The sequence below is a fragment of the Bombus huntii genome, chromosome 7 (assembly GCF_024542735.1).
Source record: "Bombus huntii isolate Logan2020A chromosome 7, iyBomHunt1.1, whole genome shotgun sequence".
Lineage (NCBI taxonomy): Eukaryota > Metazoa > Arthropoda > Insecta > Hymenoptera > Apidae > Bombus > Bombus huntii.
Window position 1 is genome coordinate 12,989,269 of NC_066244.1, and position 15,442 is coordinate 13,004,710.

General features: G+C 33.9%; 1 protein-coding gene and 1 long non-coding RNA gene across 2 annotated transcripts; one reads left to right on the top strand and one right to left on the bottom strand.

The window, feature by feature from the left end:
* The first annotated feature begins 716 nt into the window (after nt 1–716).
* On the top strand, nt 717–14,634 carry LOC126867310 (solute carrier family 46 member 3). The gene is made up of 6 exons (XM_050621677.1): nt 717–2,171; nt 9,627–9,728; nt 11,062–11,199; nt 11,915–11,998; nt 13,553–13,709; nt 14,263–14,634. Exons 1-6 carry the CDS (start codon nt 1,184–1,186, stop codon nt 14,447–14,449), a joined length of 1,656 nt encoding a protein of 551 aa, XP_050477634.1. The 5' UTR covers nt 717–1,183; the 3' UTR covers nt 14,450–14,634.
* Nucleotides 1,734–15,224, bottom strand: LOC126867375 (uncharacterized). The gene is made up of 4 exons (XR_007690222.1): nt 15,078–15,224; nt 13,824–14,037; nt 13,531–13,732; nt 1,734–1,882 (listed from the first exon to the last, which is right to left on the bottom strand). It is a non-coding gene; the product is annotated as an uncharacterized LOC126867375 (long non-coding RNA).
* Between the last annotated feature and the right edge of the window lie 218 nt (nt 15,225–15,442).

Here is a 15,442-nt window from a genome sequence, read left to right on the forward strand (position 1 = left end):
AAACGTTCGGGACATATGAAAACAAACAGAAACAAATCGATGAATTAAAAACCTTACCTCTATACATAAATTATAATTCGTGCTAACGTAAGATATAAAAAAGAAAATGAAATCTCTATAAAATTTTGAAGAATCAAATCTCATATCTATAGACAAATTACAATTCCCGTTAATACATTACAGTATGATTACACGATGATTTCTTAAATCTTTCTGACGAAACAAAGTCTAAATTAGAAATTTCCTAAACCCTCTAAAATCTCAATAGAATTTGTATTTTCTTAGCTAATTAAAATATTGTCTGTAATTCCAACAGAAATTTCTGTTGCCTACAATCTCTTATAAAATCTCAAAAACCCTCCGTTGCAATTGTAAAATTGAAAGGAACCCTCGTGCATCGACTCTAAAAGTTAACCTTGACCCGAAAAGCGTCCAAGAGCGGAACCGGAAGCGTGGACGTTAGCGCGTGGTTGTCGATCGTCGCAGAAACGATTCGCACCGACGACGTTTCATCGTGTTACGAGTGTTATATTCAGCTAGGTGGATGTACCCTCGGATGTACTCTCCCCGCACGTGGAGTAGGATCGTCGAAGAGTTTCAGAGGGGACAATATGGAGGGAACACGAGGTGGTGGAGGAACAGCACGGAGCAGGAGGTGGCCGAGAGGAAGAAGAAGGGAAAAGAGGTAACATGCGTATCGTAATGCACAATGGTGCATTAGCCAGGAGTAGACAGTTAGACGGTCTCTCCCGCGGACCGGTTGAAATCCAACCAACCGGTATATCAACGAATAAATACAATTTCGAAGAATACGTACACCTAAAATCGGTCCAGAGGTAATTAGTCAACGAAGAAGTATCGAAAAAGGAAGAATCGTTCAATTGAACTAATTATCAGACGATGTGAATAATTGAGAAAATCTACCATATTAAAATCCGTGGAGAACGGTTGAATATTTGGTACCAGTCAAGACTGTATCTTCGCATCCATCCGCATGATTTTAATTATCTTCGAAAATTCTTGGAAGTTTCACTCAACACCAAGGATCTGCATTGGAAAACAGTTATCAAAAATTTGGAGCAAAGCGAGTTATATGACGCAGACTCTACAAGGAACGTAGCACACCACGAAGAATACTTCAGTACCATTGACATAGCTCAGTCTGCCCTTATTTATTAAGGAAATGGCTGACACGAATAATTCATCGACGATGGAGAAGAAACGTGGTGACACCACTGGAAACCAGGTAGTATCTGACAAAGCATTGGTCTGGAAGTCCATGACATTGCGCCAGAAATGGTCTTACTTCACCAGTAATATCACCGTGGAGCCTATGATCGCCTGCTACGTGATACCCTGTATGCTAGCTTCTCTGGCCACGCAGAATCTCAGCTTGGAAAAAGCGTGTAGAGTGAATCTGGCTTATCCTGACGAAGTCTGCACAGCATTGGCTAGAAGGAACACGACTGGTTATGAGATGGAAGAAACTGCTGTTCAACAACTGGTTGCTGGCATGCAGACATGGAAAACAGCTTTGTCTAGCGGTTTACCTACCATCTTGATCCTCTTCATGGGTGCCTGGAGCGATCGTACAGGATTGAGGAAGCCGTGTATGCTTCTACCTATCATTGGTGAATTTTTAAGCAGCGTTAGTATGTTGTTGTGCACCTACTTCTTTCACGAGGTTCCTATGGAAGCCACAGGTATCTTCGAAGCACTTTGGCCAGCGTTAACGGGAGGCTGGTTCACCATGTTCATGGGTGTTTTCAGTTATATCGCGGATATCACGTCGGTAGAGTCCAGGACGCTTCGAATTGGTGCTGCAAATGTTTTCTTGTCGCTTGGTGTACCGATCGGAATGGCATTGTCCGGAATACTGTATCTGAAAATTGGATTTTATGGTGTATTCGGTATTTCGACCGTGTGTTACGTGTTGAGCTTCATTTATGGGTTAGTGGTGATTAAGGAGCCACCTAAACCCCATTTGTTGCAAAAGGCGGAAAAAACGGAGACGAAGAAGATGACCGTGTGCGCATCGATCTTGGACTTCTTCGCGTTTAAGCATATTGAAGAGACCTTTCGTGTTGCTTTTAAACAGGGTAGAAATAATCGGCAGAAAAGGGTGTTGGTGCTTATGGTCATCGTTATGGTTGTGATTGGTCCACTTTACGGTAAGATTTTTATTTATTTTCTTCTTACTACTAATAGATCGTGAGAGTAGAACTAAAATAGGAATTTGTACCTATTTTAAATTCTTATGGGTACTTGGCACTTTACTTTGGGTATTTCCAAAGTATAATTGAATACTTTCGCATTTTGTGTGAATGCATGAAATGCATGAAATCTATAAATCTAATTATTAGACTTTTACTTTTGCGGAAGTAAAGTTTCTTCCTTAAATCTGCACGATAAGAATTTCTACTTTGATGAAAGTATTAGACGTTTGACGTAACAATTATTTGTTCGATGTAATAGGAAGGTTGCTAGTTCGTATCGTAAGTTTGGCAAGGGATGAAAGCCAGAAATTTTGAAATCTATAAGAATTTCTTAACTCGTTATCTCGAAAGTTACACAAAAATTTGATCGAATTGATCCAGAACGGCGGAGCGTAAACTAGTTTAGCTAGTTTTGTAAATTTCATTAACAAAAACATATTCCAACCCTTGCATCTGATACGTTCGTAATTACACTTTCCTTTCTCTCTTGTGATCTGTGGCCTGTGTGTATATGTAGCGATCACTCTGTTATGTATCTAAGTCTACTCTACGTTTACCCTTTGCACCATAATACTCAGAGGTAGATCGTTCTTATCTAATACAATTATATGTTGAATCGAAAAGTCTCGTTTTAATCAGCTCCTGAAAATCTCCAAATAACGTTGTAAATATTTTAATCTAATGCGTAAGTCTCCTTGAGTCTATTGTATTTTTTGATCGAATGATTATCGAGAGAAAGACATTGAAATAAACCACTGAGAATTTGCCTACAAATCAAAATTAAATTTACAAAGATCCACGATCCGGATATTAGTTACTACTACAATATTTACAATTTTATTCGAAGATTGTTTACAAACCTGATAAATTCGCGCGTCATCAAACAAATAATTGTCCTTCGCTAAACGTCTCTTTCCAGCAACTTTCACGATTTCCATATCGAAGAAGTTTCACACGTCCAATCAAACATTCAGAGATCTCCTGTTCATCAACTCTTGTATCGAAGCCTGTATCGGACGAGTGAAAGTAGGAAAAGTTTCGCATAACTCTCGTTAATCTCGCTAGTATTATTGCGGTAACCAACAGAAGTTTCCAAAGGTAATTGCAACATTTAGGCCACTAGAAACAGCGGAAACTGCTAGGTACGGTATAAAAATGATAAAATCGGGGTTTTCGAGGTAGAACGAGATAGAGATAGATGTAATGAGCTGTAATTATCGACAGCAAGTAGATGGATGTAGTCCGTGTTATGTGTTTCCAATAGTTTCTACATATATTCCATACGATGAGCGGAGATACGCACGTAACATGAAAATTGCGATAGATCGCGCAGGGGCGCTAGTGAAAGTGTGATTAATTGTCCTGTTCTTTGACGATCCTAACAAATGTCCTTGTAACGTCGTAATTATTGTTTTTTTATAGGATGTTCATTCGACTTTTACTCTTCGACAGATCTTTCGATAAGGAAATTCTTCTGTGAATTCTTCTTATTCCGTAAAAATGACCATCTTCATCTTTCTCCTGCTTTTAAATAAGAATATCTAAATAAGCATACGCGTATCTAGTTCTCAATTGCAATCTTGTAATATCTATGTTAAATTTGTTTCTATATATCGTCCATGTATATATATTTCCCCATTGAACTTATCTTTTCCCCATATTTTAAATACAAATATCTCGAACGAACGTTAATACACATCTTTGCCGTATCTGGACGATAATTATCTCATTAATCCAATAAAAATGTAGCTTAATTTAACCAATATTAAATTTACCGTGATTATCTCTTTTATCAATTACTTTTTTGATCGGAACAATGAGTGAACTTAGTGTCCCCATTTTCTCCGAATGGTTACGATGCTAATCTCGAACGACAATACGGTTCCATCCGTCAATTACGGATTATTAGCGCATCACGAATTCGTATTGCAACAGGGAATTCAAGGCGAGCGTCCTTGTCATAATTTAATTAGACCGCTAATACGCCGGACATTATAATGTTTCGTTGCGTCTTTATTCGTCTTGCTAAGAGCACTGGGTAATCATGCTGCTTATAACAATTTCGTGTAATGGCCTTCTTCCTGATTTTGAAAGGCCAACAATTAGACGTGCGTGCATATTCCTATGGTTTCTGTTTGTCTTCCTTGCGATATTGTCCTCAGTTTGACATTACAAAAGGAAGATTAACAAATTTATGTTTCTAAAATGACAAAAAAGAATCGCAGATAAAGATTTTATCGATAGGAAATCTTGTTCAGTTGTCGAGAGAACTTGGTCGAATTTCGAATTTGTGTCTTGATGTGTCTCACATGTTTGAAATATAATAAACTAGCCTGCAAAGTTTAGAAGTACAATATTTATTCTTACATCGCAGATTTTTATACGAATTTATATTTTTATGAAAACGATTAAAGAGAGGGAACTTAAGCAGAGATTTACGTATCTATATGCATTCTGTGCATTTCTAGATTTTACGTAAATTCGTAAAAATCCGCGATCCGTCTATTATATATTATTTCAACTTATGGAAATGTAATAAACAATGATTCTCGCTCTAGAAATACGAGATTAAAGAATTGGTACGACAAGTGATCTATCGACACGTCAATTACAGAAGGTACATTAATATCAATTATCCGAAACATTGTATAATTGGACCGTGCAATTGACGTAAGCTAATTCATTAATCATCACTGTTTAATTCGATCGAGTTCAAGTGTACTATCTTTCGACATTGGTTCGCACATGAACGCGTTATCGATCAAAGAAAACCATCAACAAACCTTCTTCACGGTATTAATTGCAATTACCTATCGACAGGAACGGCTACCGAAGGACGAGAGAATGGAAACGATAACCGATACTTAGATATTTTTGTAATTTGTTGCTGTAACACAAATCCACGTTTGTTTCAAAGAAATCCCTACTGAAATTACACGACGTTCTAATACCTCTCTATAAGTATATTTCATCGTCTTTTAAGAAATTTTTAATAAACTAATGAAACGTTTGAATCTTTCATTAAAAATACCGAAGAAATCAATTATTTTAATTAACGTATTAAAATATCCACAGCACTAAGAAATATTACACTTATAAGGAAGAAGAGAGGGGAATCTATTTCTTCAATTTTTACAACGAAACATTTAAATATTTAATTAACGCGTGAAAATGAAACGGAGAAATAAAGAGGAGGAGGGAAGAAAATAGAAGGAAGATACGAGACCGTAGATATAAAAAGCGAGACAATAAAGACAGTGGCCTGAAATTTATGACCGGTAGTGCGTCTGCGAAGTCAACATACCTATTAGAACTAGATTCTATACGCACGTATGCTAATGCGGTCTGATGGCCTAAGTAGCTTGATGTAATTTCAGATCTTTGACCGTCGGAAATCGGTCTAATCTTGATGGTTTGAAGGGTTATAGTAACTTCTATGATATAACGAGATAGGAAAATCGGTCATGTGTCAAAGTATATATATTATAAAGAGAAGAAGAAAATTGATAGAAATCTTAGGAGTCTTCTGATAGAAAAATCTAGTTTTTTATTATATAAATTTTCTTTCCCATATCTCTTTGCGATATATTTTCTTTTCAACAATACATTTCTTTTCTTTTTTTTTTTTATGCCTTGCGTTGTTTTGTCTATCATATCCTCTATCTTCTAAGGTTATCGCTTTATTACCCTTTTTTATTGCTAAAATTTCTTTTCACGTCCTTATTTAATCACTATTGATCGTAATTGCTTGATTCATTAACGAATAAATGAATTAAATTAGAAACGAAATATAGTACGAAGCAATCTTAGCTCTCTGATCTTCATTATATCGAAACACAAAGTAAATTCCTACATACATTTCCCTTTTAAATTTCAATGCAACATCGATCGATGTCTTCACTTTGCGTTTTGATTTATAACTTCCATATCCTAGGCGCTACTATACTACACTATACTATCGTACAACGAGATTCATATCTTGGATCGTTTCACATTTGATTTATCTCAGTTAGATCGAAAGATGAGAGATAAAGTTCGGACGAGTTAATTGAAAACTATATTTTATTTAGATTCTCTGCTATCAAAGTTTTTGATTTTGTAATAACATTTAGTAAGGAGATCGACAAGGTGCGATCGTGCAAGAATTTAGAATCAATCATTTCTTGACACTTCGCAATTATACGGTAACTGGCATTTTTTCTTTGGCCACAGAACATTTTTCATAATTATTTTAGCGTTAGAACTTGGATTTAATTTCTTTGCCGTTTACGATAATTTCCGAGCAATTTTCAACATTTCTTACGGTCTTCAAATATGATCCCTCGAATTAAATGAAATTACACAAGTCGGTACACAAATCGCGCTGTAGTCTGCATGCAAATTAGATCGACGACAATAAGATAATTGACGAGTTTCGTGGAAAGGAACGTGACCAATTTTGTACCAACTTCTTTTCGTCGACTTTTTCTTTTTCGTGCCAATTATTTCTAAATCGTATTGAGAAATTAGTGTTGCAATTTTTAGAGGTAACGGAATTCTTCTCTGTACAGGAAATGTTCATTCCTGGTATTTATATTCTTCATCATTTCGCTCGATTAATTTTTTCAAAAACCAGATAGACATGCCGATCTTCTCCCCTTTCTTCCTTTTCTAGTTCAGTTAAAATTTTTGTTTCAAGCGACGAAGAATTATATTTAACAAAACTGTTTCAATGAGAAATTACCAGCATGACGAGCTGTTGAAAACCCAACATTATTGTTTTAATCGCTTATGCTATGATTAAAACAATTACACCGAACTCATATCTAAGTCTAATTATACTGTGCGAAATGAATTTCCAGAGGATGAAGAATTCAAGAAAAACCAGCGTTTATCCAGTAACATAAAATTTGAGAGATGAATCGATCGATAAAAACACAATCGTGGAATTGTCTCTGACATTCTGAAGGAATGTTCGTGAGAAAAGCAAAGCAATGATGTGATAATAGCCTAAACTCGACGGAAACGATTAACTCGACAGCCTGATGAACGAACTTGTTGTGTAACGCCGTGTATATCCTTATGTAATACAGCTTAATAACGCGTCGAAATCATTCGGAATAACTTTTGATTGTGTTTATAGCTTCTCAAGCCACCCGAAGGTTCAACTACTATTAAGTTATTCCAGTTACCTCTGTGAAAGATCAACGATCCGAAACAATAAATGATGTAAATTCCAGGAATGGAGATTTTCAGAATCAAAGGAAATTAAAATAAGAAGTGAAATAAATAGATTGTTGCAGCTAAAAATTCGAAGAAATTATTCCAACATTTGCAGGCTGGAATTTATTTACCTACTTTTCTACTTAAAAAACATAACTCTTTTTCTTCCAATACTCGTATCGTGCATCGCATAAAATTCTGCAATTTTTATCGATCATTAATCGTTCGTAATTTCGTTTTTAAACGCTTCCTGTCGATAGAGATTTGCATGCATTCATATACAATGGGATTATGAGTAAAGGAAGTCCGGAGAATAAATAAGTAGATAGGAAAAAGTAAATTTCGTAATGGCCATTGAAGATGGAAAGGATAAAGTCAGCATTTTTAAGTGCTTCCTCCAGCAGGCGATATTTTTCAAAATGTCAGAGACAATTGACGAAACACGCGTAATTATGTTTTCAGTTCTTCGCTCAATCATGGTATGATGTTGAAGATTTCATTATTATTGTCGACGTGATCTGACTGAATTTTACATGTATCGGGTTGACAACTAAATGATCGCGGATTTTGTCATTAGGTGGTAATGCCTTAGTTGCTAATCCAATATTATGTCAGAGTATCACAACTCTGACTCATGACTCTTTTTTGAGTCATGACCCCTATTTATTCATAATATCCGAATAAAATGACAGCTAATATCCTATCCGACATAAAATCGTAGGATCGTAAAAATTATTCAGGTAACAAAGACCAACAACCCAACAACTCGTCAACTTATCGATTCATTAATGTTATCTAAGTTAGTAAGTTATAACTCCAGGCAAGTTAAATATATAATTGCGTTGATATGCAAAAGTGCTGGATGAGGAAGATTTCTCGCATCTTGTTCCAGAATTGATATCAAACAGAATTCCAAGTAATGTTCAGTTTAAGAACATAATAAGCGAAAGAAGATAATACAACGAATAGACGCCGTTATACAAGTTACAGGATGTTAGATAAAATTTGGTAAAATATCATTTTCTAGAGTATAAAGTGAGAAATCTATCTGATTGGAAACCTTTGCACGCTATTGTATACGTATCGCAATATTCTATCGAAGAAGAGACGTCAATGGTGGTTGATCCTTTCGTGGATCAATTCTCGAAGGCAATAATTTATTCAACTGTAAAAAGTGACAGGCATAACGGGCATAACTTTTTGCTTGTTCCAACGCCTAACCTTAAGCGGCCTTCCGCGTGTCATTTTCAACTTCGAGGCCCATTACGTACAGTGGAACGATGAAGCAACATTGCAGAGATAGCGGCGAACGCGAGCTGCCAATTCTGAAAAACGTTTTGACCATGATCTTTCATGCTGTGCAAGCGGAATCGTTCCACCTACATTGAATTTAGAACATTGTAACCCGTGGTTCGCGAAGTTACAACACGTACGGGATGATTGTAGTTTAGAGTAAATTAAATTATCGTTCTTGTTATTCAGAATTCAAACTTATTTAACCCTTTCGCACGCTCGTATACAGAATATATTGTACCTTCGTAAATTCTTAATTAAATAAACGATAAACGTATTTGTTTTAGCTAAAATAGGTCTCAAATTTCAATACGTGTCTTCTTTATAGAACCGTTCGAAAATATGCCTTCCTATTATTAATAATTAAGTATTAACATTAATCTTACCAGACCCGGTCAAATGATCGGCTTCAAAATTTAATTTAAAATTGTACATTCGTTGTTATTGCTTTTGTTCATCAAACTTTATGTAAATTCTTATATTATATTATCTGATTAATCAATTTCCCAATTATCGTTAATATAACAATTTACATGAAGTTAGAAGAATAAAAGGAATAACAATGAATGTAGAATTTTAAATTAAATTTTGAAACCGATCATTTGACTGAGTTTGGTGAAGTTAATAATGAATACTAATAATTCATAGGCTAAGAAAAATTTTATCTTAAACTTTGCAGGGTGAACCCTGCAATAGTGTTCTTTTATTGTTAACAAAATTCCTTCTTGTTCTCCTTAAAATCTAACAGATTCAAACAAAATTAAAGAAAGAGTAAAACTGAGATATAACAATAAGATCGCGGTAGAGCTATGGACACTATTATTCAATTTATTCTATTCTTTTAGATTTTTAATTCGCTAAGAGGTACGAAATAAGTGAAAATCGAAGATCTAAAACGGGTAATTATTGTTATAGGTGAAATGGCAGTGATGTATCTTTACATGAGATACAGGTACCACTGGAACGAAGTTATGTTCAGCATGTTCACCACGTTCGCCATGGTGACGAATTTAATCGGTGAGTAAATATTCGAGAATCGCCGTAGCTCATGATGATTCATCGATAGTATATCAATACATTATCGCGTATTTATGAGTAAACTTGATAACTGTCCATGTCAATTATCAATTACTCTAAGTAAAGGAAAATTTTTTGTTCGCTAGAGTTGATAATAATTGATAAAAAGATTAATATCTGAGAATCGAATATATTAAGGTCGAATATGAAGACAATGTAAGGAAGATAACAATTCCTCCGACAATTTCCAGAATAACATTTAATACCCTATTATTATCGTAGATACACGTGATTATTAATGAAAGAAGCAAAAAATGTTATTTAAGATTGGAGGAAACACGTGAATGAATAAAACTCGAGGAATTAACGATCGTCTGGAATACCTTACACGCTCGAAGCTGCATTTTAATAAAATACAATCCCACGCAGAAAACATGTTGTTACGAGTGTAATCATATTTCTTGAAAAAAATAGAATCTTTTTTGGCGATAACTGCCTCTCAAATAGAAGTATCTTTCGCGAAAAAAAATTGTTTCTAAGGACACATATTCCTAAAAGATATCTTCCAGTAGAAAATTTTTCCAATAAGATCGATTTTACAAGGAAATACTCTTCTAATGTAATCTTTACTGCCTTGATTTTTCCTTCCTCTATTTAAATAATTTTAATAATTTTAATAATTTTAATAATTTTAATAATTTTAATAATTTTGGTAGATTAAAATTCGTTCACTATTCAATTATGGTACTTTTATACTTTTTTACTGCACTTTTTCTAAACGTTTTCTCCCTCTTTCTTTCTTTTTTTTTTTTAAGACCTTGACGAATTCACGTGAAACTCGTACGTCACTCTTTTTGGCCTATTCTATCCATGAAAGCAACGGAAATCGATTATATAATAGGTTGCTCTGTTACGAAACGAAATCGTTGGCCATCGTTTTCAAGTAAATCACAGAAACCTCGAAACCCATAGCTATGAGGCTGAAACGTGAATTAATGAACGGAGTTGCCTTTTGTATTTTACTGCCTTTTTATATTAAACTTATAATTATTTAAAAATAAAAAGAAACCAGTTTTACATATTTTTGCAGTCATTTGCTTTTTTCATAACTGAAAAGCTATCGTACGATCATTAAACCTTGCAATATTCTCATTGACAGAAACCGAAAGATGCAAAAATTGTACTTGTGTCAAGTAAAATTGTTATCAATCAACTAAGCATTCTCAATCATTCTGCTAGAGGCTTGGATGATGGTGAAAGGAGTGATTTTAACTTCTTCACAGTACTTATCATGTTAATCACTTTTCAAGAGTGAAATTATTTTTATTTATAGGAACCGCGGTATCTGTCGGTGTGTTCAGTCACATTTTAAAAATCGACGATGCTATAGTCGGGATTATGAGCTCCATGAGCAAGATTTTGGCTGGTTTCGTCTATGCATTTGCAATCACGGACTGGATGATTTATTTAGGTAAATGTTCACATAAATGTTAAATCAAATGAACATCTCGAACATTAACGCATTACCAGTAGCATGAAGTATATTTTATTAAACTCTTTTGAAAATGCATATTTCTAAGATAAGAATCTGTGAAAATTATTAACGTGAAAATTGAATACAAATGGAATAATATTAAAGAGTAACAGTTCTCTCTTTGAAACGGTGCGAAAATATTATTATACGAAAAAAATTATAAATATACATAATACATACATAAAAAAATATTACTATACGAACTTAATAGTACTATTTTTCGTTTGAGGCTTTGTTTTCGAGAAAATCGACTTTGAATTTTTGCTCGGTATCTCACTGTAGATCGTTGTCTCGATGGAAAAATTAAAAAAAAAAACATTTTTATTCTATATTTTCGACTTCTTTTTTCGCGTAGAATCACGTAGAATTCCCTTTCCGCTTGTACCACCAGTTACCAACCACCCTGTATATCTGTATATATAGTATAATAATATATAAGTAATATTAATAATAGTATATAACAATATTATTCTACCGATCTTTTTTGCAATACTTTACTTTCAATGAATTATAATTTTTCAAATGTTGTCAAATTCATTATAAATTCTACAGTGAAAGATGGCACATTTACCTACACAAATTGATAATGCGTTAAGTTCCAAGAAAGGGAATCAATAAGGTAAAATATCTTTTTCGTACATCCTTGTTTCAGCGGCTATCGTCGAGATCGTGAATGGTACATCTTTCATAGCGATGCGATCGATAGCATCTAAACTCGTATCTACAAGTGAACTCGGTAAGTGAATACAGATTTATTACCTTGGCATAGCAGACTGACATTGAAACAAATGCGTCTTTTTTTTGTAAGATCGGAAAAACATGTAGCAGGTACCGTTACGTGAACGTTATGATACAAGTGTTAAAAATATTCCTTTATATAATTTGTAAAACATCTATGCTCAATTTACATAAGGCCTTTGTAAAGTTGGAATAAATTAGGCACGTAACGGAAGCATATTACGCAGGTATGACAGAAATACATGTATCACGAACTTGGCATTATACAAGTTTGATAAAACATGAAAACGGCGATGGAATAATAGATATTTCTAATAGATAATCCTAAAGAATAGATCGTATTCTTTAGGAACTCGATCAGAGCATCCTATACCAAAATATTCCATACAACTAAGGACAAACATATAGTTATAAAATGATAGACAATAGAAAAAGAAATGTCATTTTTAAATCACAAATATAAAAGTTTGAAATAGTATATAACATAGCGTACGCTCTAATATCTTCTAATTTCGAAGATGTCAAGTCATCTAATTTCAAAGATCTCGCTTTTAATTCCAAGAATTTTAAATCATCTTAAATTACAAAAATTATAAATCACTTATAATCTCAATAATTCCAAATTATCTCTCCATTTTATTTTAAAAAATGAGACATTCGTTTGTTAAGTAGAATCTCTACCGTTCTAAAGCTATGACTTGGTCTCATTGCATGAAATACCTTATATATGTAATGAAACGTACGTATTTGCACTTAAATACGCGAAACATGACACCATGAATTAGAAACTATATAAACTGGTCCAGCGTGATATAGCGGCCTTCGTTCTAATCGGATCATTTTGAGACGCCTTTTTACCTTCGTACATTTTCTTAGAACTGCGTAAATAGGATAATCTTGTTTCATCGTATCTTCGTGTCAAATCGACACCGTTTTTAAGCAATTTTCCACGGGTTTTCCTTTCAGCTGGAATAACGTCTAACAACGTTTTCCTGTCTAGCTAACAATCCAACTATTCTCGAGATCATCTTTCTTCCTGTTTTTTCTAATACCGGTATTTTATCTCATATACTAAGATGTTATCTTAATCATTTATATTAAGACTTAACCAGTATCATGAGTCATATATGGCAAACATAAGAATTTCAGTTGAATTACTCAATTTTAGCGTACTTTATATTCTTTTATACTTTTAAGCTTTTAGACTTTATATTCATTTCGTTTATTTCGTCTATTTTAGTATAATCTAATAATGTTAAATTATATTAACTTAAAGTAATATAATCGCAATACTATGATCCTACGATACTATTAAAGATTTTACCCTTTATATTCCATTGGTGCCATTTTAGCGATATTCGTAATGTGCAAATTGATTTTCTTCGTTATTTGGTTTTAGAAGAAAAGTATTAACAAAGAAGTATAAATAAAAATTTCAAAGGGCTCCGCCATAGAAGAATGTTTGGAGTACACAAGATTATGCATAGAAGCGAAGAAAACTGTGTATATTGATTAAATAACGACGTGTACCTGAATTTTCGTTGATTTGCAGGCAAGGTGAATTCGTTGCTTGGTGTCTGCGAATCTCTGATGCCTCTCATCTATGGGCCTATGTACAGTTCCATTTACGCTGCAACCATGAAAACGTTTCCAGGGACGTTCTTCATTGTCGGCGCCTGCATGACCATGCCAGCCGTCGTCGCGTTCTTGTAAGTTCTACCGGTTGCAAGTCCTCCATATCATAGATATTCAGAATGTGAGTCGTGAGCTAATTTTGAATAGGTCGCGTTAATATTATATATTAAAACATGAGAGTAACTTACATGTTCATTAGGAGAGCTTCACTCATGGAAAATCATCAGATGAACAATTCAAAGTGGATTCAGTTAAATACCACATTAATATTGCTACTTCCGTCTAGTTTCTTTTAGCTCGTAGATCATCTCTCGACGGCAATTATATCTCGTGTAATCTTCGAGTGTGTCGTGAAAAATTACCATTTTCGAAAGTGCTCCATTCGAGACATCCTCATGGTCACTAAATAAATAATTTTATAGAAGTATCAGTTAGTAAAGGAAGAGAAAAATAATAAAAGATAATAAAAGAGGAGGAAATATTACGAACATTTTTTCTAGATTTGCTCACTAATATAATGTACAATTACTAATTACTTTAATCATACGTTTTAAAAATAGATTGATTAATTGTCGTCTTTGATAAGACAGGAAGTTAGAGAGCTAACATGAATTTTTTTATGGACAGCTGGTTATACACGGAGCACAGGAAAGATCGTCAATTGCTGGAGCAAGAGAAGAAAGCGAAGAGCAAGGAAGGACCAGAAGAGAACGACTCGAAAACTATGAAATGGCAAGTCGTTGGCGAGAAAAAGCCAGAAGTTCCTACGATGAACGGTGTCGCAAATACAGCTTTCGAATCTGACCATTTATAACACAGAACTTACTATGGAAAATATCCCATTGAATATACATATGTATATTTCGTACATCGTTAAGAAAACAAATTTTTCAGTTATACTGAAATAACTTCTACATATAACTAACTTACACCGAAAGAAATTTTTCATTTAACGTACAAAATGCTATTAAGGTATGAGAAAAGATCCGGAATATAACCTTATTATCGCGTTTACGCGGTAAATCTGAAATAAAGACAAGACGGAAAAGATGAGAAAGAGAAACCAAAATCTTAATAACAAACGAAGTTATCCACTTACTCGACATGGAAAGCGCGTTTTAAATAAAGGATAACTTTATTTATTCAATCAGAAATACAAAATGCAAATAGGGAATGTAAATGTTGGTATTCATGATCTTTTCAGTCGATCTTGCCGATCGATAATTCAAAACTGTTATCCTTTATTTCAAACCCTAGTACAAACAGTCTCCGGTACTTAATAAATAAATGGTTAACAATAGACAATGTAGAACAGACATGTGTCTGTTCATGTGTATCAGTATTACAAATGCTACTTGTGTGTACTATTTCCAAACTACCAATATTGAATGAAAATACGAATACGATAGAGAAATTTAAAAAAGACAAGAGATTATACTTACAAAATGTAATGTAACTCTTGGACAAACCGAGACATGAGTTTCATCTTGTGTTCGATATTCTTAAATCGATGTAAGTCTCATACTCGCGAAGAGAAACCAACAAGATATCATATATGTGTATCGTTTCTTTTATTTTTCTGTAGATCATGCATTTTACGAGAAAGTACGTCACGTGAACAAAATCGATCTGTTGTACGTTTTTATCAAAATAGTATTTATGTTAAGGTACTGCATCATTCACGTACATACGTGTATTATAGTTTATTATGTGATATAGTACGATAGTTTTATATTTAGAAAATAAAAATGGAGTTTACAGAAAAAACCACATGCTGTTTTGATTATTACTGCTAATGATGACGAAT

Coding starts and splice junctions, on each gene's coding strand:
- LOC126867310 (XM_050621677.1), top strand. CDS start 1,184: ATGGCTGACACGAATAATTCATCGACGATGGAGAAGAAACGTGGTGAC. Junction 2,172..9,626: donor TGTGATTGGTCCACTTTACG/GTAAGATTTTTA, acceptor TTATTGTTATAG/GTGAAATGGCAGTGATGTAT. Junction 13,710..14,262: donor CCAGCCGTCGTCGCGTTCTT/GTAAGTTCTACC, acceptor TTTTATGGACAG/CTGGTTATACACGGAGCACA.